Raw genomic sequence first — 24,468 nt, forward strand, 5'->3', positions numbered from 1 at the left:
CTGCTTCTGAATTTATTCTGTGTCTTCTTCTGAAGCTGTCTGATTCTGTGTCTTTGCTGAAACTCTTTCTGCTTCTGAACTTATTCTGTGTCTTCTTCTGAAGCTGTCTGATTCTGTGTCTTTGCTGAAACTGTGTCTGCTTCTGCTTCTGAATTTATTCTGTGTCTTCTTCTGAAGCTGTCTGATTCTGTGTCTTTGCTGAAACTCTATCTGCTTCTGAATTTATTCTGTGTCTTCTTCTGAAGCTGTCTGGTTCTGTGTCTTTGCTGAAACTCTATCTGCTTCTGAACTTATTCTGTGTCTTCTTCTGAAGCTGTCTGATTCTGTGTCTTTGCTGAAACTCTATCTGCTTCTGCTTCTGCTTCTGAAACACCTGTCTTATTCTGTGTCTAATCCTGAAAGTTTGCCTGCCTGTGTAAGTGGTTTCAGTTTCTGATCCACAGGAGTGCCTGCGAAGCCACTGTTTCAATGTGCGTCTGTTCTGCTTCAGTGAACTGGCGGACGGGATCCAGCTGTATGATGAAAACAACAACAAAGTAATGGAATCTAAGGTCAGGACAACTCGAACAGTTTCTATGCCATGTTAATTTTCAATAATTTGTTACCCTGTGTGGACTCCGTGGCATTCCAGTTCCCCTACGCTTGTTGTAAGATCTGACTTAGATAATGGCGTGATCCTGTTAAGTTTTGTCATCCTACGTCCGATCATCTTCCCGAGGAAACTGGACTTTTATAGTCAGTTAACTCTCTTGCCTCGGGAAGATGACCTCCGATCCGGGGTAGAATAGGCCTTCATTAACCCATGCTTGCCGTGAAAGGCGACCATGCTTGTCGTAAGAGGCGACTAACGGGATCGGGTGGTTCATGCATGTCATCGTATCCCATGGATCGATGCTCATGATTTCAATCACTGGATTCTCTGGTCCAGACTAGATTATTTACAGATCGCCATCATATAGCTTTAATATTGATGAGTGCAGCGTTAAGCAAACAAACAAACAAACATCCTACCTCCATGTTGTGAATCGTTGCTCGTGCTATCATCCCCTGGTTTCCTTGGCTCTGACATCATTATTTACAGATTGTCGGGATGTAGCTGAAATAATGCTGACTATGGCATAAAACAACATTCACTCGTTGTTGCTTGTTGGAAGGAACTGTCCTTTCATCTGCAGTGAACATTTACTCTGTGTTTACAGTATGCTGCCTCAAAGGGGATTGGTCAGGTGGTCTTTTCCAGAATCGTCATGGCAACACCAAGCATGAGTAAGTTAGGCTTTAGTTAGGCCAGATTAATTTCATATCTGATCACTATACCACTATACTTTTGGCTCATCTGGTTTGGCTTATCTGTAAATAAAGAATATGAATTCAGCTTGCGTTACTAGGCATTATTGGGGGTACGAGTGGCCCAGTCGTCTAAGGCACCGCAATTCGCTGTGTTGCGTCCCTTGGGCACGCCAGAAACCTATGATTGTGGGTTCGAATCCTGGTTCGCCCCAATGATGTTTCTAGGTTTGTCAGCACCATACCCGTGCTCGTGGGTTTCACCGAAGTGGTAAACGTCTGAGACCTGCATCACTTCGGGCTTTCCTCCCACATTAAGCTGACATGCCGCGATATAAATAGATACTGTTAAAAGCGGCGTTAAACGCAACTCACTCACTACCAGGCATTATGAAAAATACTCTTTTATTCAACAAAATTCTTTTTTAATGTGTTTTATGTACCATAATAAAATCCTCCTTATATCCTCTAGTGATGTGAAGGCAGATTGTTCACTGGCATCCATTGTTCTGATCTTTGTGTGTGAAATAACTGCAATGTTTAGTTACCAGTATGAAAGGGCAGTGAGACTTGATCCATGGTGGTTGTTGCAGCATTGCTGCCAATTCTGATGGAGTCACTGGAGAAGACGAGGTTCATGAGGAAAAATCGATTCATCAATGCCCCTCTGCAGGTGCTACTGTCTGGACTTGTGTGAGTGACTATTTCACTGAAATAATAACTGCTCCCTCTGCTGGTATAAGTACAGGTTTCTCAACTGTAATAATGACATGTCCCTCAGCTGATGTAAGTACTGATCTCTCAACTGTAATAATGACTTGTCCCTCAGATGATATAATGACATCTCTCAACTGTAATATTGAGTGCTCCCTCAGCTGGTATAAGGGCTGATCTTTCAACTGTAATAATGACTGCTCCCTCAGCTGGTAAAAGGACTGATCTTTCAACTGTTATAATGAGTGCTCCCTCAGCTGGTAAAAGGACTGATCTTTCAACTGTAATAATGAGTGCTCCCTCAGCTGTTATAAGGATTGATCTTTCAACTGTAATAATGACTTGTCCCTCAGCTGGTTTAAGGGCTGATCTTTCAACTGTAATATTGAGTGCTCCCTCAGCTGGTAGAAGGGCTGATCTTTCAACTGTAATAATGACTTGTCCCTCAGCTGGTATAAGGGCTGATCTTTCAACTGTAATAATGATTGCTCCCTCAGCTTGTATAAGGGCTGATCTTTCAACTGTAATAATGACTTGTCCCTCAGCTGATATAAGGACTGATCTTTCAACTGTAATAATGACTTGTCCCTCAGCTGGTATAAGGACTGATCTTTGAACTGTAATATTGAGTGCTCCCTCAGCTTGTATAAGGACTGATCTTTCAACTGTAATAATGACTTGTCCCTCCGCTGGTGTAAGTACTGATCTCTCAACTGTAATAATGACTGCTCCCTCTGCTGGTGTGAGGACTGATCTCTCAACTGAAATAATGACTGCTCTCCCAGCTAGTATAAGGACTGATCTCTCAACTGTAATAATGACTGCTCCCTCTCTGGGTATAAGGACTGATCTCTCAACTGTAGTAATGACTGCTCCCTCTCCGGGTATAAGGACTGATCTCTCAACTGTAATAATGACTGCTCCCTCTCCGGGTATAAGGACTGATCTCTCAACTGTAATAAGGACTGCTCCCTCTCCGGGTATAAGGACTGATCTCTCAACTGTAATGACTGCTCCCTCTCCAGGTATAAGGACTGATCTCTCAACTGTAATAATGACTTGACCCTCAGCTTGTCACTCTCCTACCCAGAGTTCCATGCGACCAGCATAGTACCTCTGCCATAGGCCAGTGCCATGTGACGATTCGTCACATCTTATGCAGTCCATTCAAGATATTGCATATGTTTTTTACACGTTTCATTTTTGACAAGTCTACATATCCAGATGAACATTTGTCATAGAATTTTCAACTTTCATAGAGAAAATATCCTAAATCGTGAAAAACTGTTTCCATTTGCATAGTTATCCTATGTTTACATTGGTTGTACAGATCCACGTGCTGTCATTGAAGCCCCACGGAGAGCTAGTGATACGGTCACTTTGATGTGTAACATGTATTGTCATGCAACATGCAAAGTTGTAGTAGCATATTTATATAATTATGCAAAACAGTATGTAAAGCCCTGCCAAATTCTTGCATTAGTCCATTCTATTCTGATTTCTGAAAAAGCGCATTTGTTTACAAACAAGAGAAAAGTCCGGACATGTGATATGCAAATTAGCCTGTGGCAGTGGTGTTATGCTGAGTCACCACTGCGCCGGAGTGTGTCAGCTGGTATAAGTACTGGTCTATCAACTGCAATTATGACTTCTCCCACAGCTGATGTAATGATTTCTCCCTCTGATAGTATAACTACTGTTGCAGGCTGCTGTTCATGACGCCAACTGCGTGTGCCTTGTTCCCGCAGAGATGGTGAGTCATTGATGTTGGAGTAAAGTTAGGACACTTCACAGAGAATGTTTTGACATGTTGCTAGTGTAGTACTGGAAAAGACCCGTGAAGATCAGGGGTAGAATAGGTCTTCAGCAACCCATGCTTGTTGTAAAAACCGACTATGCTTGTCATAAGAGGCAACTAAACAGCAAACCAAATCAACCAATCAACCAGAAAATGTCATATAGCTGGAATATTGCTGAGTGTGGCGTTAAACAACAAACAAACAAACAAACAAACCAACCAACCAGAAAATGTTACAGAACAGTTAGATATGTCCTGCTGACAGGTGAGTCTCTAGCTGAAGAAATAGACTTTGTTTTCAAGGACTGACCATTTTGTATTCTTGTAGGGCTGGAAGTTTTAGTCGAGCTTATGTCATGGCCTGCTTGTCCGTTGTCAGTGGCAACATTGGCTTAAGTGGTGGCTGTAAATAATTTCCCCTCCGATGCCACCGGACCAGTGAAGCTGACACTTCACATGTTTCTTCACACCAATGATGACACATGACCCAAGAGGTCTTATTCTGATTTACAGTATGGCGCCAGCTCCAAAGAACCAGTTTATGGCCACTCCTCAGCAATTTTGGCTCAAAGTGTAATGTAATGCTCTTAAAATCTCTCAAAATGCAGTTATGACTCATGAAATTGCAAGCCTGAGGATGATTAACTTTGGCATGTATGGTTCTCCATATGATTATACATCATATTAAATTCAAATCATTTGTTTTGTGAAACACGTTTGTTCTCAGTATTTATACAGAAAATATTTGCACAGAAATGCTGACAGCAGCTTTGTTCGTATGCTGTCTATGATATTTTGAATATTGACTACATATCTAGGTGAGCTACAGCGCTGTGGCACTTATCTTTTTTTCAAATCATAAAAACTGGAACGAATAATTTGTCCTCACTCAAGGCATCTGGCATACCACTGTGTTTGTCTCGGTATCCAGTGTAATAGCTGTTGAGTCATATCAGTGTACACAGCTGGTACACGTACATTAGACTGGGATTTCACTTAGATTACAGGACCATGCGTGTTCATAAGCGTAGAGCTAAAAACAATGACATTTCATGGCATCCAACCTACTGCACATCCGGAATACCACTAACAAGGCTCGCCATCCATCGTACTAAAATTAGCTTGGCATTCTCAAAACTGTCCCTGAAAATAGTGATAGTTGATCAAGGGCTAAAATTGGTTGGTTGGTTTGTTGTTTAACGCCACATTTTGCAATATTCCAGCTATATGACAGCTGACTGTAAATAATCGAAGTGATTGACATCATGAGCATCGATCCACGCAGTTGGGATCGATGACATGCATCAACCAAGTCAGCGAGTCTGAGCTCCCGATCCCGTTAGTCGCTTTTCAATTAAAGTTTAAACCTTTTATGAATTTGTGTTGACATATTTGATATCAAAGGACTCAGGAGACATTCTCAATGTAAGGGCAGCTTCCCTTGATTGAACCTAAGCAGGAATTATATGGGCTGGGACGATACACCAACTGTGAGCTCCGATACGTATCAGAATACCTTGTTCACGATCCAATGCGTATGACGATACCGTATTTTCTTGAGTAGAGTGCGCACCCATGTATAATGCGCACCCCCTCTAGCGGGTTCAATATTTTGGAAAAAAAGAAATTTGAATATTATGCACAGAAAAAAATTACACCGTACCCCTTCAGCGAAGTCCGACAAACGAACGGGTGATGAGAAACTTCGTCAATACAAATTCGAAATTTGAGATAAAAAATCACCAGACATGTTGATTTACCGTTTAAATTGTATTTTACGTTCAGCTAGGCATTGTTTTATATCCAGGGATTAAGATTACATTGTGTATTTTCTCGTAAACTAAGCCGGACACAGCAATCAGCTGTACACACGTTTTCTTGGAATCTACCGGTGATTCGGTCAAGACACACCCAATGATACAGTATTTTAATGCAAGGATCGGCAAAAGTTGTATCTGAAACTATTTTTTTATTAGGAATAATATATTCCAATATCTTGTTAATTTAGATGCAGCTGTGTTTTTTTTTAAAAAAAGTGCGCACTATACTCAAGAAAATGCAGTACTTGTTTTGTTTGTTTACATTTTAATGCCGCACTCAGCAATATTGCAGCTATATGGTGGCGGTCTGTAAATAATTGAGTCTGAAGCAGACAATCCAGTGACTGACATCATGAGCATCGATCCACGCAATTAGGATACAATGACATGTATGTGCTTTTATCTGTGGTGCTTTAGCCATCTTTTTCATAGACTGGATGGCCACTACATGACACACTGATGATTTACAGTAGGCAATGTCAAGTATGGCGCACTGGATAAAATATTTACATTTTCAGTAATAATTTTCACTACTAATTAGTTTGGTGTCGCAGTTATTAACAGACACATTTAAGGTATGGATCGATATGTTTTACTTAGTGTGCGACTGTGAATCGGGAAGTAAAATATCGCAATCCACTGTTGCATCAGACTCGTGAAGATCCGGGGTAGAATAAGTCTTCAGCAACCCATGCTTGCCATAAAAGGCGACTATGCTTGTCGTAGGAGGCGACTAATGCGTTCGGGTGGTCAGGTGACATGGTCGATGTATGTCATCGAACCCAATTGCGTGGATCGATACTCATGAGGTCAATCACTGGATTGTCTGGTCCAGACCTGATTATTTACAGACAGATTTTTTTTAATCTACTTCCATGGACATTAATTCAGTTTTTCAATTTCCCTCAGCCCTATCCAGACTGACAGACTTCGAGCAATGGAGCCTCAGAGAATTGAGAAAGCAATGGAGAAGTACGGAGATCGACTCCCCATGACTCTGTACTTCAACAAGGGACTGTAATCTGGAAAATGAAGTACGGAGATGACCTCATCCCTGATGGCGTAGCTGATCTGACTGAGATTTAGAGGATGTGAATATCAATAATTGTTCAACACTGTAGACAGATTTATGTTACGTGCATTGATTGTGCAACCAATATCCAAAGCTCTGAACAAAACAATGAAATCGTATGTCATGTTAAGTATGAGATACCCGTCTCCATAGTGTGTTTGTGTAGAGAAGGGTGTCTCATGGTAAACTGAGGCATAAATAGAGGAGATTATATGAGTGTTCATGTCATACTGTGTTCACGACATGATAGTGTATATTCTGGTATTTCCCGAGAGAGATTGTGATTGTTCATGTCATGCTATGTTCAAGACACAAGTGTGTTTATTCCCGTATTTCCCGAGCAAGAGCACGGGAAATACCAGAATTTAGGCACAGGTGTCGTAAACATAGTATGACATGAACACAAATATAATGTTCTATTTATTACCGAAGAAGATGTGTACATAGTACATACAGAGATGAATTTTAGTGTTTACCTATAAGGACAGCAAGTCGCAACAGCAGCGGAACCACAATTTGTCGAATGACGTCAATAATCTTCTGCTTTGACGTCGTTTCTTGTGTGACGTCATTCCGATCTCAAGTTACAAAAACATTTGAATGATGTCAACAATGCCGTCTGGATGACGGAAACAATACACTGTTGTCTTGTAACGTGATATGACCCTAGGGCACATATGATTTTTATGAACCCCGATATGTTTACCCTCGTATGTAATAAAATATCATTATTTTATTTAACTTCAAATTCCAGTGATCATACATGATTGATGTACCTCAGACAGGAACTGCCATTGCATTGTTCATTGCAGACATTTCCCAAAAGGGTACAATGTGCTTGTTACAATATAACATTGTACTCTTCAGACTGTTATAACTGTTCGCAAGGGACTGTTTTGTAGGCAGAATGATTGTATCAATACAAAAATATGAACTATGTATAAAAAAGGTGCTTGTTAGAATACAATTTTGAGTGAAAAAAATACAGTGATTGTTTCAAAACAATACTGAATACGGAGTGATTGTATCATAACAACCGTGTATGCATTTATTGTATCGATACAACATTGTATGCAGAGAACTGTATCAGTACATTGTATGCATAGTGATTGTATCAATAAAACATTGAATACAGAGTAATTGTATCAGTACAACATTGTATGCAGTGATTGTATCAATAAAACATTGAATAAAGAGTAATTGTATCAGTACAACATTGTATGCAATGATTGTATCAATAAAACATTGTATGCAGAGAACTATCAGTACATTGTATGCAGAGTGATTGTATCAATACAACATTGTATGCAGAGTGGTTGTATCAGTAGAATAATGCATGCAGAGTGATTGTACCAATAAAACAATGTTTTTAGAGTGATTGTATCAATAGAACAATGTTTGTAGAGTGATTGTATCAATAGAACACTTCATACAGAGTGATTGTATCAAGACAATATTGAATACTCAGAGTGATTGTATCGATATTAAAGTGTATGTAGAGTAGTATTAATATGTATCAACATACACAGGTGTACAAGAACATACACAGTGTGCCCAGTTCGTCCAAAGCTTGTACTCCTCATAAGGGTTCCAGTTGACTGTTTATAATCATCCTTCAGGGAAATAAATTAGTTTGGAAGTGACAAACATGATTTGAATAATTTACCGTTGAAATTGAAGACCTGTGATCAGAACCACTCTAGTGCTGGCCGATATGTGTTTAATTAACGTGAATATGTTACTGCATAATAATACATACATGTATGTAGCATGTGTCTAAACAGGCTGTTTTTGACACAAATGGATTGGCTAGGCTAAAAGAAATAATGGTCTTGGCTCTCAGGCACCTCATAAAGTCTGCTGCATGCTTTGTTTTTATTCCATTTTCAAATTAAAAAAACCCAAAAGTAATACTTAAAAACAATGCGATCCAGTATAGCACGCTGTTACTTCCCTTTACATGTGCACTGCATTATGTGCATCTCGTGTTATGGGCATAGCGGCAATAGGAGTTTGCAAGCTTGTTTATGTAGGGAGCCCTTTCCCAGGTTGATGGTACACAAGGGGCGGTCGGGTAGTCTCGTGGTTAAAGTGTTCGCTCGTCACGCCGAAGACCCGGGTTCGATTCCCGACATGGGTACAATGTGTGAAGCCCATTTCTGGTGTCCCCTGCCATGATATTGCTGGAATATTGCTAAAAGCGGTGTAAAACCATACTCATTCACTGATGGTACACAACTGTTTATTTGGTTACATACAAGTTTGAACAAGCAAAAAAAAAAACACCTCCTGTCTGCACTGTATGTTCAAAAGTTATTGCCTGAAAACCAAGGCTTTATTCTTTTAAGCCTTATTCATCATAACTGTAGGATTTACAATATTTGTCATAATTGCCTGTCATGCCTTTTCTGATCTAAATCAGCAATTAGGCTTAGAAACAAGAGGATGTGGCAGCTAAAGTGGATCTCATTTAGTGGAATTTATAATATTTATGTGCAATATTGAATGTGTTGTTGACTTTGTATTGATGTAGAGAGTGTTGCTTGTTTGTGAAGGGCTGGGTTATCATAATATTTTGTTAATGAAGCACCGAAGTGATCTCTGTGTCTTTTTGTAATTTTGAAACAGTATCGTGTATACAATGTTTGTGAGTTTGTTGTTATAGTAACAAGAATGCTTGTAGGCTGTTAGCGGGCTAGTGAAGACTAGGCTGTGTATCTAGTTTGTACTGAAGTTTATACGTCATTATTTGACCTCGGTTTTTTCCCTGGGATGAAGGTTTTAGATCTCATAAAAACCCGGGAGTAAGTGTTTTATTTGTAAAGGGCAGTGTTACAGTCTGGCTGTTATTGAATTAACAGGGTTACTGATCATGTCCATTCTCAGGTGATACTGCGGTCTACACATGTGGTCTACACATATCAGCACAATATCATCTTCCCGAGGCTGACTTTAAAAGTTCAGTTTCCACTTTGCAAAACTACGCTGGAATTCCATGGCTTGATCATACTGCCACAAGTGGCTATTAAGAGTTATGTCCCTTATATGTTCCTCCTATTGACCAATCAGATTCCACCTCTCATATTGCTTCAAACAAGATGGCTGTGCCCAGGGAAGATAGCCAGATTGATAATACAGATCTGTATTGTTATAAAACAGCTCTTACCTCGTGAATTTCATCAAATCACGTGAGCACCTTGATTGAAAACATGAAAAGATTTGGAAAATATCTGTAGATGCCCAGTTAACGGTACTAATGCTTTGCAATTCCTGCAATCAACCTAAATCTTCACGGCAGTTTACAAACCCGATGTCGGTTTCAATACACGATTTTGATTGAACTATGCATAGACTTGTTTGTTCAGCCAAAACATAACTCTGATATTCCAGCATAGTTTGGCAAGGGTGGATATTGGACTTTTATACTCAGTAAACTCCCTTGCCAAAGGAAGATGGCACAATATAAATTTTTTAGATGTTTTTTTTATCTAATGTTTTAACTGCATTGAACAAATTAATATTCATAATGCCAGCTACATTTTTACTTAATACAGTGAAACATTGTTATCTTAAACATCAAAAACGCAATTTAAAGCACTACAAATATATTGCAAGTGATTCTGTGCGACTGATTAGCTAACCAAGCAATTGTGATGCATTGGTTTCCATAAACCCCAAAATAATAGGTCACGCCCACTAACCCGACTTGTGTGACCTAATGCATTGACTGATAATAGAATGGGCGGGGGTTGTCTTCGCTGAATGATTTCACTTATTTTGTATCGTCTACAGTTTTTGGTGTTTAATGATTAAATAAGCGGGCTGTGAAGTTTTTATTGTTGACATATTTATAAGGATTGACTTCAATATGTGTTTGCTTTTATGGAGATATGATCCTAAAAAATCGGTGTGCACATTTTGCTACGTGATTTACACTGTGTGCACACCAGAATTATGTTTACATCACTGTAAATGCCCAAAGAATTATTGAAGTCAGTTCTTACTTAGACATTGTAACAAACCGAATTGTTTGCCACAAAGATCTAATATCATACTCCTATGCTATGAGCAATATGGCAGTGCAAGAAAAATCAATTAGGCTAAAAAAAAATAGGTCTATCAAAATAATTATTGGATTTCACTCAGGTATACACAATAATATACTACTCAAAAGAAGTCAAAGAACACTTAATCTGTCATGACATGAAAATAATCATGTGTTCTTCAACTTGTTTTGAGTAGTACTGTATATAAGAGGGCAGTTTGTCCAGTATTCTGTATTGTCAGTGTAAACTGGTTTGATTAGTATATAAGAGGGCAGTTTGTCCAGTATTCTGTATTGTCAGTGTAAACTGGTTTGATTAGTATATAAGAGGGCAGTTTGTCCAGTATTCTGTATTGTCAGTGTAAACTGGTTTGGGTGATTTAGCCATCAGGTGCAGATTCTGTGATGTGCCAGCCGACCTCCAGCTGGCCTGTATATTCAGTATTAGAGACTTATGATATGTGGAAACTTGTCACTTCTACATTTATTTGCACTCTACAGAAATTAAAATCACAAAGGCAATGGAGAACTGAAGTTGTTTTCTTTCTATATGGAAACCTAATCCTACAACTGATCAATAAGCTCACGGATGAGTGAGTGAGTGAGTTGGGTTTAACGCCGCATTTAACATTATTCCAGTTATATCACGGCGTGTCAGCTTAATGTGGGAGGAAAGCCCGAAGTGATGAAGGACTCAGACGTTTACCACTTTGGTGAAATCCACGAGCACGGGTATGGTGCTGACAAACCTAGAAACATAATCAGGGCGAACCAGGATTCGAACCCACAATCATAGGTTTCTGGCGTGCCCAAGGGACGCAACTCTGCACAGCAAATCGCGGCACCTCAGACGACTGGGCCACCCGTGCCCCTCTCACTGGGCTGACCCTCTGTCCACCAAGGCAAGGAGGTTGTCCACATGGCATTATCCTGCCTTGGAGTGAGTAAGTCAGTATGCTTTTAGCAATATGCAAGCAATATCAAGCCAAGGGACACAAGAAATGGATTTCACACATTGTACCCGTGTGGGGAATCAAACCGGGGAATTCAGTGTGACTAGCGAACACTTCAAGTACTATGTTACCCCATCACCCTCCTGCCCCGAAATATTTTTGTTTTGTTTGTTGTTTAACGCCGCACTCAGCAATATTCCAGGTATATGATGGCGGTCTTTAAATAATCGAGTCTCGACCAGACAATCCAGTGATTGACATCATGAGCATTGATCCACGAAATTGGGATAAGATGACATACATCAACCAAATCAGCGAGCCTGACCACCCGATCCCGTTAGCCGCCTCTTATGAAAAGCACAGTCGCCTTTTACGGGAAGGATGGGGGTGAAGATCTATTCTACCCCGTATCCTCACGGGTCTGCCCCGGAAGAGCTGCTACAGAAAGAAAAGAGACAAGGTGATATGTTGATTGTTTTATTTACACCACATATGACAGACACACATCTACTGTACAGGCCTATAGTGGTTGGTGCTGTGGCTCTCGTGCTTAACTAGACACCCCAGTGTTTACATAACCACATGGGGCTGGCGGACACAGCGCTAACATCAGTCTACAAAAAACAAATTCATTTGTTTCTCATTTGAGCACATATTTTCCAACGTTTCTTTCTTCCAGACTTATTACAGAAGAGAGTACAAGGAGCCACTTTTCAGTGGCGTGTAATAACGACAAGTGACCCTTATATACCACAAAAGAAATGACAAAAAATTCTTTTGATCTAATCTCATTATATCTAATATTTGGCATGATTCTAAGCATGTTAGCTCGATAATAGATGATAGCTATATGTAAGGGTCAATATCAAAAACTCATTCTCGGAGATGACCTGGTCATGATTTAGAATACTTTTGAAGCATTTAAATTGCATAAATTGCTAATTCAGCAAAAAGCAAATCAACAGCAATCCCGAAATACACACAATCTATCACTACAGAGTCTTCGGGGCATATCTGGAATAATAATCAAACTGAAACTGACGTGAGGGTCACGACCTGTCCGACCAACCCATGTGTGTTTGCAGAGTCACAGGACAACATATATCGGGTATTGCATTATGCTATCACATTTCTGAAGACAATAAGATAATGTATGTACACATTTCGTTTTTGTCAGTGTGAGTGAGTTGGGTTTAACGCCGCTTTTAACTGTATTCCAGTTATATCACAGCGTTCATTTTTGTCAAGTGTATATATATGGCACTCAGCTTGAATACAACAACAAGGAGATTATACTGTCAGATAGTATTCATATATTTATAAACATTCTAAAACAGTTCTCATGTCAGCTGTCGTTAGCAGTGATTTCACAGAAATAACCACAATAGAATGCAAATACTGAATAGATACAACAGGTTCAAACAGGCATAGGTAGGTCATTGAAGAAGTGTCCAGGATGTGCATGATTTGTGGGTAATGTATTATACAAGTGCTTGTTCTCATTGGACTTTTCACATAGAACCACATTCCAGGTCGATGCATAACCTAGTGGGATATAAAACCACTTATCCCAGGTTGACATTTTGCCTGGTGGGATATATAACCACATTCCAGGTCGATACATAACCTAGTGGTATATATAACCACTGATTTCAGGTTGATATATAGCACAGTGGGATATATAACCACTTATCCCAGGTTGATATTTTGCCTGGTGGAATATATAACCACATATTCCAGGTTGATATTTTGCCTGGTGGGATATATAACCACATATTCCAGGTTGATATTTTGCCTGGTGGGATATATAACCACTTATCCCAGATTGATATTTTGCCTGGTTGGATATATAACCACTTATCCCAGAATGATATTTTGCCTGGTGGGATATATAACCACACATTCCAGGTTGATATTTTACCTGGTGGGATATATAACCACTTACTCCACTTATGGATGTGGGTGTAACAATGTAACACAATGTTGACAATACTGTGTTGCTGCAGCCGTAGTACTCTCACTGTGGGTGATGCCTCTTGTTATAGCGCTGTACACGATGGCCCAGCTGTTCTGGTTAGTATGCAGATGTTGCAGAGAAACTGTTAGGATGAAGGTGTTGTTGGCAAATTGTTAGGAAAGCACTGTTGTTGAAGTGGTATTACGATGTCCATCAATGTTTAGAAAGTGTCAAGATGCATGTGTAGGGGAGCAAGTGTCAGGGTATCGGTGTTGTTGAGAGTGTCAATATGTCATTGTTGTGTGAATATCTGTGTTGGGGAGGAAGTATCACAGTAGTAAAGTTCGCACCATACAATGATTATAACTGTAAAATATTGAAGCTTCCACTTCAAGATAGATTCATAAGCTGCTTAAAGAACATATAGCAAGTTTTGTTATTATTGTCTGTGTGTAATTCTATTGTTATTGTTATAAACATACAACACACATTCTAAACATACTCATATGGAACTTTTGTTTCATCAGCTTCATGTTGATTCTGGAATGGTGCCAGATCAAGACGTCATTAATGTTTAACATTTCTGGTAAAGAAAGGGTCGAAACAAACTTCATTTTTGTGACAGTATAGCACATCAGCTTGAAGGCAGTTGTGTGTGTTAGTCACCAGCTGCAAGGGTGATATAAGTGTACTGGGGCAAGCTTTAGGTGTACTGAGAGTGGGTGATGGGGTGATGTAGGATATTACTGGTATATGCTAGGGTAATATAGGTGTACTGGGATATGCTAAGCTTATAAAGGTGGACTGGGACATGCTACGTTTATATAGGTGTACTGGGACATGGTGGGGTTATATAGTTGTACTGGGACAAGCTAAGGTTATATAGGTGTACTGGGACATGGTCGGGGTAATATAGTTGTACTGGGACATGCTAAGGTTATATAGTTGTACTGGGACATGGTGGGGTTATATAGGTGGACTGGGACATGCTAAAGTTATATAGGTGTACTGGAACCTGCGGGGGTTATATAGGTGTACTGGGACATGTTAAGGTGCTATAGGTGTACAGGGACATGCTGATGTTATATAGGTGTACTGGGACATGCTATGGTTATATAGGTGTTCTTGGACCTGCTAAGGTGCTATAGGTGTACTGGGACATGCTGAGGTTATATAGGTGTACTGGGACATGCTAAGGTTATATAGGTGTTCTGGGACCTGCTAAGGTGCTATAGGTGTACTGGGACCTGCTAAGGTGCTATAGGTGTACTGGGACATGCGAGTATTATATTGGTGTATTGAGATGCTGGGATGATATAGGTGTACTGGGGCATGTACTGGGCCATGATTGAACATTGTTACATTGTTGGAGTGAACACAGAGACAGCTGTCCACAGATACATGCATATATAACACAGTATTACATCAGTCGTATTCCACCCAGCCAATGCATTAACACTATTACTGACAGAAAGCCATTCTCATACACTTGTAGGAAAGTAGTCATAATACAAAAGGGTTCACAGGTTGTTTCTTTCATAGGCTGAAGGATACCTTGAACATATAAGAAACATGTCAGCTATTAGATTAGTGCTAACGTCTATCCATATCTATCTATGTCTGTGGCTTGCACTGATGGCTAGACACTGGGTCAGTTAACCATTCATAAATTGACCAATCTCATTAAATCAGATCTTAGTTCTCGCTATCGGTAAACAAAGATCTGAGGACATCCCATTACGGGTCACGTCAGAACGACCTTTCATCCAACCAATCAGAGCGTCTCTTACCAGATCATGAAAGTGACAGACGGAATGTGTTTTCTGATCGTGCAACCTCGAAATATTTAACAGCAGGTATTCTGAACGACAGTTACAGGTTTTTATCCATACAATCTAGGCCATCTATAAGCCATTCCAGAGCATTTCTTTTTTATCAGTTTTAAATTTTTAACCGAGAATACGTGAAAATATGTTTCGAAGTGTAGTCGCCAGTTTGAAACTAGTGTCGTAAAGCTCGAGAAAGCTGCCTTCTGATTGGCTAATGTCGATTTCTTGTCAGTCATTTCACTGATCGGTCAAAGTTCGCGAGAGGTTATTCTGACGTGACCCGTAATGGGATGTCCTCAGATCTTTGTTTAGCGGTAGCTAAAACTAAGATCTGATTTTAATGAGATTGTAAATTGACAAAACAAATTAAATCAAGAACCTAAAGGATAAGGAACAGGAGCCGTGGCCAGTCTGCCCATGACCAGCTGACCAATCAGTAGCACCGTAGTTTTGATACACTTGTGCGGTCTGTTCAGAGTTGTCAGTATGTCAAGTTTCACTTTTTGTTGCAAAGAATAAATGAAAATCCTGCAATACAGGGACATTTTACCGAAGCTAATCTCAGAACCCGAATTGTTCATCAATAATCACGTCTCAAAATGAATGCTAAGAGTGCTCATACGCCAACATAAGAACATACACAAGACATGTTGGTTCCTGCTACAGCTGCTAGCTCACTATACACCAGCCATAGCTGACCATCACATCATATAGATGGCAACAGCCGCACACATTTATCCCGACTTCTGGACACTGAAAGCAGAACTACACATGCAGAACAGTCCATGAAGGATTCCTAGCAAAACATACTTCAATTTTGAATTTTCTCCAAAATATTCTATGTACTGGCATGTCTTTTCTCTTCATGTACCTCAAACCTTCACAAAGCCATAATCATGTTACTGAAAACAAATTAAAGGATGAAACAAAAATCTTTCTGGGTTTTGTCTGTTGCACAAATTTTGGATTTTAACATTTATCTAAATTTACAACTTTGTTTTGTTTCACTTGTTGTAAAAAGCCTCACTCTGCAAATGTTCCAGGCATATAACAATTAACATATCAGATCAACCAATATTAGTACTAGTCATAGTGCATTTGGACCATTGATATGAGAGAGTGAGTGTCCAAAACTGCTTTTAACAGTATACCAGTTATTTCACCGGAATGTTTCTAAGTATGTCAGCACCATACCCGTGCCCGTGGGTGTCACCTTGAGTTGGAAGGTAAGCCAAAAGTGATGGAGGTCTCAGACGTTTACCACTTCGCTGAAACCCACGGGCACGGGTATGGTGCTGACAAACTTAGAAACATAATCGGGGCGAACTGGGATTTGAACCCACAATCATAGGTTTCTGGCGTGCAACCAAGTGCTCTGCAAAGAGATATTGCAGAGCCTCACACAACAGGGCCACCATGCCCCACCCCCACCCCCACAACTGTTACGAGACATTTGTACTTCAATGGTAAAGTTAGGAAAGTAATCAGCAAAAACACAACATTGTGGAACCCTTCAGGGACTGGTCAATACAATAATCTTTATATATACATATATATATATACAGTATTAGATTAGCCTATACAACATCTCAAAATAAATAACATAACTTCCTCAGTCTCAAGCTTTGTATATACAAAATAAAATGCATTGCTTCTGCATATACAAATAAAACTTGTAAAACAAGCACTTGACAATAACAACATTCAATGTCATAAGGGAGTCAAGCTGTGCATGAATCACAAAGCTACAATAGCAACACCTTTATGCTAAATAGGCTGCGGAGCAGTTTCATTATGACCAGTACATAACCTATACCATCCACAGTAGTAAGAGTCTTTTCAGAGCTTCCAAATGAATAAGCATGTATTATTTATCATTTTTGGCATGACAAGTGCCCTTGGTGTATTAAACATATAGGCCAAAGCAAGTGCGTTTGGGGTTACAAACAGGGATAGGGTTGTTTTAGGGACATTTTGCAATACACAAATTGCAGACATCATTCTGGTCCAAAAATCAAGTTCCAATACGGAGTACATTTTCCAAAAATCATCAAGATTTTACCTTTTGTGACAATAATAGCTTGCCACAATTTTCTCATATCAGCTTCATTAACCCTGACAGGTAAGGAAACATGTATGATAACTTATTGTTGTGTGTGTTGTTGTGTGTGTGTTGTGTGTGTTGTTGTGTTGTGTTTTTGTTGGAGGGGAAGGGTGTGTGTAACTGCTGGTTGATGATCACATCAGTTCAGATATTGTTATAATCGTAAACTTGTATCTAGGAACATTGAGAATATGGTTATAACTTTTGATATACCATACTAGGGTACAGAGGTGGGTGTCGGAACACTAACCACTCGCAAGACCTCATCATACATTATGCTCAAAGATGAATGTTAGTATTATGCCCTTGCTTGGTGAGGATGGATCAGAAATATTTTCCATTGCATATCAAAATCACAAACGTTGCAAAATATGACAGGACACAAATGAGAATGTATGACAAGGAGGCAAACTATTCCAATTCTGACAGACAAGTTACTACATTATGTCTGTAAACTGGCAGCCACTGATATCACCAATAACGTACAACACACATGGATGAAGGAAGGAACGGATGGGAACGATGGCTACTATATGCATGATCATGATTATAAATTAGTTTCAATCGACACTTGATTCGTTTTTGTGAGTATGGTTTACGTCACCTTTTGACATTTGCTTTTGCATTGAAAAGAAAACACACATGGTACCCTGTCGTGATCCCAAATATGTAAATAGAAACAAGTTCCACCAAAACGAAACTACTCTAAGAAAAAACTGGATTTCTTTTTGTACAAGGCCTTGGAGCCTCTCAGGCTTGGGTAGTGTGTTCCTTGAGAAGGCTGAATTATGTATAGGTGGTGGATATGACTCGTATTGCACAATTGTTGTCATACCATTCATATCGCAATAGACCGAAATGGAATAAATTGATTTCCACATTGACAAGTAATAAATGTGAATTCAATTCTGAAATCTCGAAGTATGGTTGCGATACAGATTATATGGATGCATGTGTCATATTGTTGGAGCCCTTGAATCAGCCTACCGGGTTATATAACATCCATAAGAACTGCAATGTTTGTAACAAAGACAGTGGAATGAGTTAGAAACACTAACATAACAAATACCAACCAATAAATAAAATATCTTCATTCCATTGCAGCTTGTCATGTGAAAATGTGCAATGAAATTATGAAATTTCCTCTCATTTTGTAACTAACCATACCAAACATGACAGAAATGCATATCTTGTAATATTTTAAGTTATAAATTATTTGTCGATCGCCACCATGGCTTTGATTTCATCATCAGCCCCCTCATGTTACATGCCAGTGCGGGGCGGAACAATAAGTTATATATAGGGACTAGACATGGCATCACAATGTGATCTACTGGTCACACACAAGTGTTGATTATATGTCACAGGAAACTGGTAACTGAAACATCAATCTTCTGACCTTGAACTTTTGACCTTAACTTGTCTTTGAACTTTTGACCTTGAACTTCTGTCCTTGAACTTACAGTCATTGCTTCACACAACCACCACCTGTCAAGGTTAGATTGACCTGGATGTCCTGCCAGCAACAAAGCTTCCTCAGTCTATCAGTACATTGGTACTTGGTGTGGTCAACATATCTTCCAGGCTGCTGCTTTCTGATACCTCTGTATGTGTTGCATTGAGGATCTCTGATATATTTTCACTGTGTGTGTAGTAGATATATCGCACCCTTATGCGCCTGCAAATGTCATAGATACTTATCAGACATAGATGTTTTGCTGGTACATCCTCAAGTATCGTAAACATATCGCACATTGATGTTTATTGGTACACCAATTTGTCGTAGATATATTGTACAGCGATGTCCTGCTGGTACAGCTACATGTGTCTAACAGTGTGTAGTTTACAGGATCTGAGCATATAGCTACACTCTCCAAGTGTAAGTTAGACTGTCCACATTGCACTCTCTCTCTCGCAGCCCAGATCAAAGATTCTAAGGTGACCTTGACATCAATGCTTGCAACACAACACAAGGTCATGACACCAGAGTGCCTGCTGGTGATAGGCTAAGATATCTCTTAAGATGCGCCAGAATCATGCAAGAACTACCAAGAATACTCAACTAAGGACACCCCTGTACTGAGGACACCCATGTACCAAGGACACCCCTGTACAGAGAAAACCTCAACTCAGGACACCTCTGATTCGAGGACAACATTGAATTGTGGAAACCCCTGTACTAAGAACACCCTTGTACTAATGTCGCTCCTGCGTCAAAGACTGTCCTTTACAGAGGACACACCTAAGTCATCTCCAGTAGGTTGAATATGAGTTGTACAGTCAGCGCTGCCTTCCACAGATTTGGCACACAACATCCACATTCCACATGACACATATTCAGTAAGTCATCAACACAGTAATATTCTCTGTTAAAAGAGTCACAATCATCTCCTGCTAGACCTCCTTCTGCACAACCTCCACTGTCGTCCCTGACAACGAAATCACACAAACTTGGGCTCATTCCTTGGGATCCTTCTTATTGACTGTTGTCACCTCCTTGATGGAGCTGATGGTTTTGTGGAACCAGGTGTTTTTGGATGCTTGTATTTCGCTGATGGCTGAGTTGAGTTGGTGAGTGAGGTCCTGTGTCTTGCACTCAGACTCCACCAGAGCCAGCTTCGTCTGGGCCAGCTCTAGTTCCAGCTCTCGAACCTGCTTCCTCAGATCCAGCACGCATGGGTTGCTGTCTTCCGGGTTGGCCTTGACCTCCGGCAGTCTGACCTTGCCGTCCTCGGTGAACATCTTGGAGCATTTATCACATGACTTCACTTGACCCTATCGGAGAGAACAATGATATATATTTTCAACTTGGTCGTGAAAGGCCATGTGAAGGTCAAAGGTCATCAACAGTGTGATATCTTAGTCATAGTTAGTAAATGGATGTTTTTAACGCCCACAGTCAGCATCTTTTCAGCTATATCATGGCAGCCGATAAATAACAGAGTTGCACCAAATAATCCCCAGTGAGATTGGGGTCGACGCTGTTTTGAACAGTGTTCCAGCTATATCACGGTGTGCCAGCTTAATGGTTTGAGGAAAGCCCAAAGTGATGCAGGTCTCAGACGTTTTACGCTTTGGTGAAAACCATGAACAGGAGTATGGTGCACACAAACCTAGAAACGTAACTGGGGCAAACCAGGATCTTAACCCACAATCATATCTGACAAGTACAAGGCACTAAGGTCCTATTCTGCTTTCTCAGATCCAAACCAATATTGGAACTCGACTCCTCTCCCAACTATGAAAAACTTGATTTGACAACATTTTGAGGAGTGGATGTGGGTGTGCATTGAACGATATTTCTGTTGTGTCACAATGTGATATAAGGGCCCTTTTCACACACAAGGTACCCCTTACGTAAGGATAACCTGCCCTCTCCTTCCCTTAATATATCTCAGCTCCTCTCATGAATATGTCTGCCCCATTTTGGATCCCCTGCCCTCTCCTTACTTTAATACGTCCCAGTTCCTCGCGTGAATGCGTCTGCTGCTTCTCCAGTCTCTCACTCAGCTGGGAGCAGATCTGTTTGTAGTCAGCGATGATGGCAGAGTTCCGCTGGCTCTCAGACTCTGCCCTGTCCAGTTCCCGCCGACACATCTCCTTTAGCTGAACCACAAATGAGTATCAAAACATCTTACTCTCGCCTTAAGTTCCGTAACCATCCTTCAAAGGAACTCATTCAACTTGAGTTACTGTTTACTAATTCAATATTGTCACCATGGACTATTACAGGAGCTTCACTTCACACACACTAAAGAACTCGGTATGATAACAGGGTATGGTGCTGACAAACCAAGATTCATAATCAGAGCAAAACTAGAATTCAAGCCCACACTCATAGGTTTCTTGCATGGCAAAGGGAAGTAACTCTGCACAGAAAATTGCAGTGTCTTAGACAAATGGGCTCTTACGACACCATTGTCTTCAGATACAATAATTTCAGGACACAAGAATTGTTTGACTACCAATCATCAACACATTTAATAATTTACCTCCTGCTGTTTGTTGTCTTGTACTATCTTGTCAGGATTTCTGACCATTTCATAATGTGCGTCGTATGTTCAGCACAAAGATATGTAAAAATAGCAACTGATTTCTATTCCAAAGTTTAAAGAAGTCATCCCCCACCTGTGAGGACTCAGTCTCAAGTCGTCGTTTCTCCTCCTCCGTCTCCGTCAACATCTTCTGGGTGGTCATGTGGTCCTTCATCAGAGCCTCGTGGGAGTCCTCCAGCTGAAACATAACCATGCAACAGGTAACCAAAGCAACATGAAACAGCAACACCACTTGGTATCCTATTAGTTGGGATACGATAACATGCATCAACCAAGACAGCGAGCCTGACCACCCGATCCTATTAGTCGCCTCTTACGACAAGCATAGTCGCCTTTTACAGCAAGTATTTGTTGCTGAAGACCTATTCTACCCCGGATCTTCACGGGTCGGCTATCATATGAACGTGTGCTGTAACCCATATCATCAGTGTATGACAACAGATCCCCATTTTAGTCCCCTTCTACCCTTGCGTTACCATAGAAGCCGCATGGAAATCCATCATTGTTACTTTGAGATGAGTGATAATAATGGCCTTATTGAGAATTTCTCAGCTTTTGGGCAACACTGTACATGTATGCCAAAGAGAAGATGATCATAAATCTACCACCATCTGCAACAACAAGCATCTATCTACTCACGGCATCAAGCTCACTGCGAAGGGCCAGTTTGCTCTCCACCAGTTCATGGGCGAGGTCATCATTTTCCTGTTCAAGACGGAGGTTGTCCTCGAGGAGGCGCTTGTTCTCACGCTGAAAGTAGTATCGGCATGGGTTAGTGAAGTCTTAGTCAGACCTCCCTTCCATCAGTGAGTGATGGAGTTGGGTCTTACTTCATAATGAACAATGCTTCATACATCAAGTTATTGTGGGGGAAAGCCCTTAGACATTTACGTGTTTGGAGAAACTCAGAAGCACAAGTACGATGCGGACAAACCAAGAATCATGATCAGTCCAAATATGGAATTCAAACCCTTGATAATAGGATTCTGCCCCGTCTAAGGGACAAAACTTGCACAAATTAAAAATAGATGCACAACATGATCAATAACGTGATATTACAGACAGGAAGTTTATAAACAGTAGCCAACACATTATCAGTGCGTGATTGTACTGACGCAAAATTATCATCAGATCAAGTTTGATTAAAATATTCATTAGTAAAAAAGTAAGTTTTGAGGTATGTTTTCATTACTTATTGAATATCTTTCCTCGTGTAGCTTAATTCAGAACATAACTTCAGCGGCAACAATTTGCTGACTTCAGTAGGCTTTGAAGAGACTACCTGGATTTCGTCATTAAGCATGTGGTGATGTATTGTTTAGGGGCTCGAAATAAGGTGAGGCTCGTAAAAAGGTCACGTGGAGATACAATACGGATGAACATCAAATGCAAAACAATTACCGTATTCAACGCAACAAGCACCCAGGGCGCTCTCAAAATTGGAAATAGGGGGCTCTTATTAGAATATTATTTTGGTGAAAACAGGAGTTGAAAGATAAATTTTGTGGTTTATGCTGACAGCCTTAAATGCTTATATATGACAGATATATTATTCCAGAATTTAATTGCCCATTATTAAGGCTGCATATAACACACGAGTGCGTATTATACGCGAATAAATAAGTCTTGTGTACCTTTATCAATCGGAAGGGGCACTTATTATGATTGTTTACTTGTCAATATATTAGCAAATATCGCCGTGGGCGCTTATTACGTCGAATACGGTAGTTAATCTTATAATTCCCGACTCTAAAAAATTGCTTAACATCAGCAATACACAAATGGAGGTGTCCTCAGATGTTCATGCAGAGAGATATTGTATCAAAGTAAAGGATCTGATTCTAATGAGACAGATAACTATCCTTATCCAGCCCTTCCTTGCTTTCCTAGCACAGGATCAACCAACATGTTCTGTGGTCACTGCATCACCCACCTCAAACCTCTCGATGGGATTCTCCTGCTGCAGCTGGTGTTCCTTCATCTGCACGTATTCTCGCTCGTATTTCTTCAACTTACGAGCAGTTACCTGTAGCAAAGAACAATTTCTTTTCAAATATTGAACTATGTGAAACAATCAGTCTACCAACATAAGGACAGCATAATTAATGATATAACATCTGAGGTTCACTATTTGTCTGTCACTAGTTGCGTGATGAGCACATTCTCATGCCTTATATAGAATAAAATAATTACTCAACACATACCATGTACACAGTAATTACTTGTTACCACATTATATTTGTGACGAAATCACTTTAACAGAAATCTTTTTGTGGACTCCCAACAAAACAACTGTCAGCAATGAACCAGATAGGGAGACGAACAATATAGCTAGTATAATACCCAGGCATAAAGAACCACAGTACACCCAAGTGAGACAATGTTATAACTCTGTATCACACCTATGAACGAGAAGCACAATACATCCCAGTGTCCACTATGTTATTTCTTATATCACACCCAGGTATAAAGAAGCACGAATTATCCCATGCACGGAGAAGCACAATCTCATTAAAATCAGACCTTAGTTCTCGCTACCGCTAAACAAAGATCTGAGGACATCCCATTAGGGGTCACGTCAGAACGACCTTTCACCCGACCAATCAGAGCATCGCCCACCAGATTATGAAAGTGACAGTCGGAATGTGATTTCTAATCATGCAGCCTCGAAAACTTTAACTCCGAAGGATAGTTACAGGTTTAACGACTGAATCCATACCATCTAAACCATCTATTAGCCATTCCAGAATGTTCTTTTGTTTAGGTTTCAAATTTTTAATCGAGAATTTGTCAAAATATGTTTCGAAGCGTAGTTGCCAATTTGAAATTAGTGC

The 24,468-nt window shown here is 40.1% G+C and overlaps 2 protein-coding genes across 5 annotated transcripts in view; one reads left to right on the plus strand and one right to left on the minus strand.

Moving 5' to 3' along the window:
- Window positions 1-8,695, plus strand: part of LOC124114399 (sideroflexin-2-like) — a 22,005-nt gene extending 13,310 nt beyond the window's left edge. For both annotated transcript variants that reach the window (XM_046474951.2, XM_046474950.2), the window contains exons 7-11: window positions 491-551; window positions 1,200-1,266; window positions 1,881-1,980; window positions 3,707-3,754; window positions 6,529-8,695. In XM_046474951.2, coding sequence (XP_046330907.2) covers window positions 491-551; window positions 1,200-1,266; window positions 1,881-1,980; window positions 3,707-3,754; window positions 6,529-6,640 — 388 coding nt within the window. In that variant the 3' untranslated portion in view covers window positions 6,641-8,695. The remainder of the gene's footprint in view (window positions 1-490; window positions 552-1,199; window positions 1,267-1,880; window positions 1,981-3,706; window positions 3,755-6,528) is intronic.
- Window positions 8,696-19,292: 10,597 nt separating this feature from the next.
- The window catches only part of LOC124114403 (rab GTPase-activating protein 1-like), a 40,611-nt gene continuing 35,435 nt past the window's right edge, over window positions 19,293-24,468 (minus strand). For all 3 annotated transcript variants that reach the window (XM_046474955.2, XM_046474957.2, XM_046474954.2), the window contains 5 exons: window positions 23,568-23,660; window positions 22,274-22,384; window positions 21,708-21,812; window positions 21,030-21,185; window positions 19,293-20,354 (listed from right to left, as the gene is read on the minus strand). In XM_046474955.2, coding sequence (XP_046330911.1) covers window positions 20,037-20,354; window positions 21,030-21,185; window positions 21,708-21,812; window positions 22,274-22,384; window positions 23,568-23,660 — 783 coding nt within the window. In that variant the 3' untranslated portion in view covers window positions 19,293-20,036. The remainder of the gene's footprint in view (window positions 20,355-21,029; window positions 21,186-21,707; window positions 21,813-22,273; window positions 22,385-23,567; window positions 23,661-24,468) is intronic.

This window comes from Haliotis rufescens, unplaced genomic scaffold (genome assembly GCF_023055435.1).
Source record: "Haliotis rufescens isolate VD_foot unplaced genomic scaffold, xgHalRufe1.0.p SCAF_8, whole genome shotgun sequence".
NCBI classification, from domain to species: domain Eukaryota; kingdom Metazoa; phylum Mollusca; class Gastropoda; order Lepetellida; family Haliotidae; genus Haliotis; species Haliotis rufescens.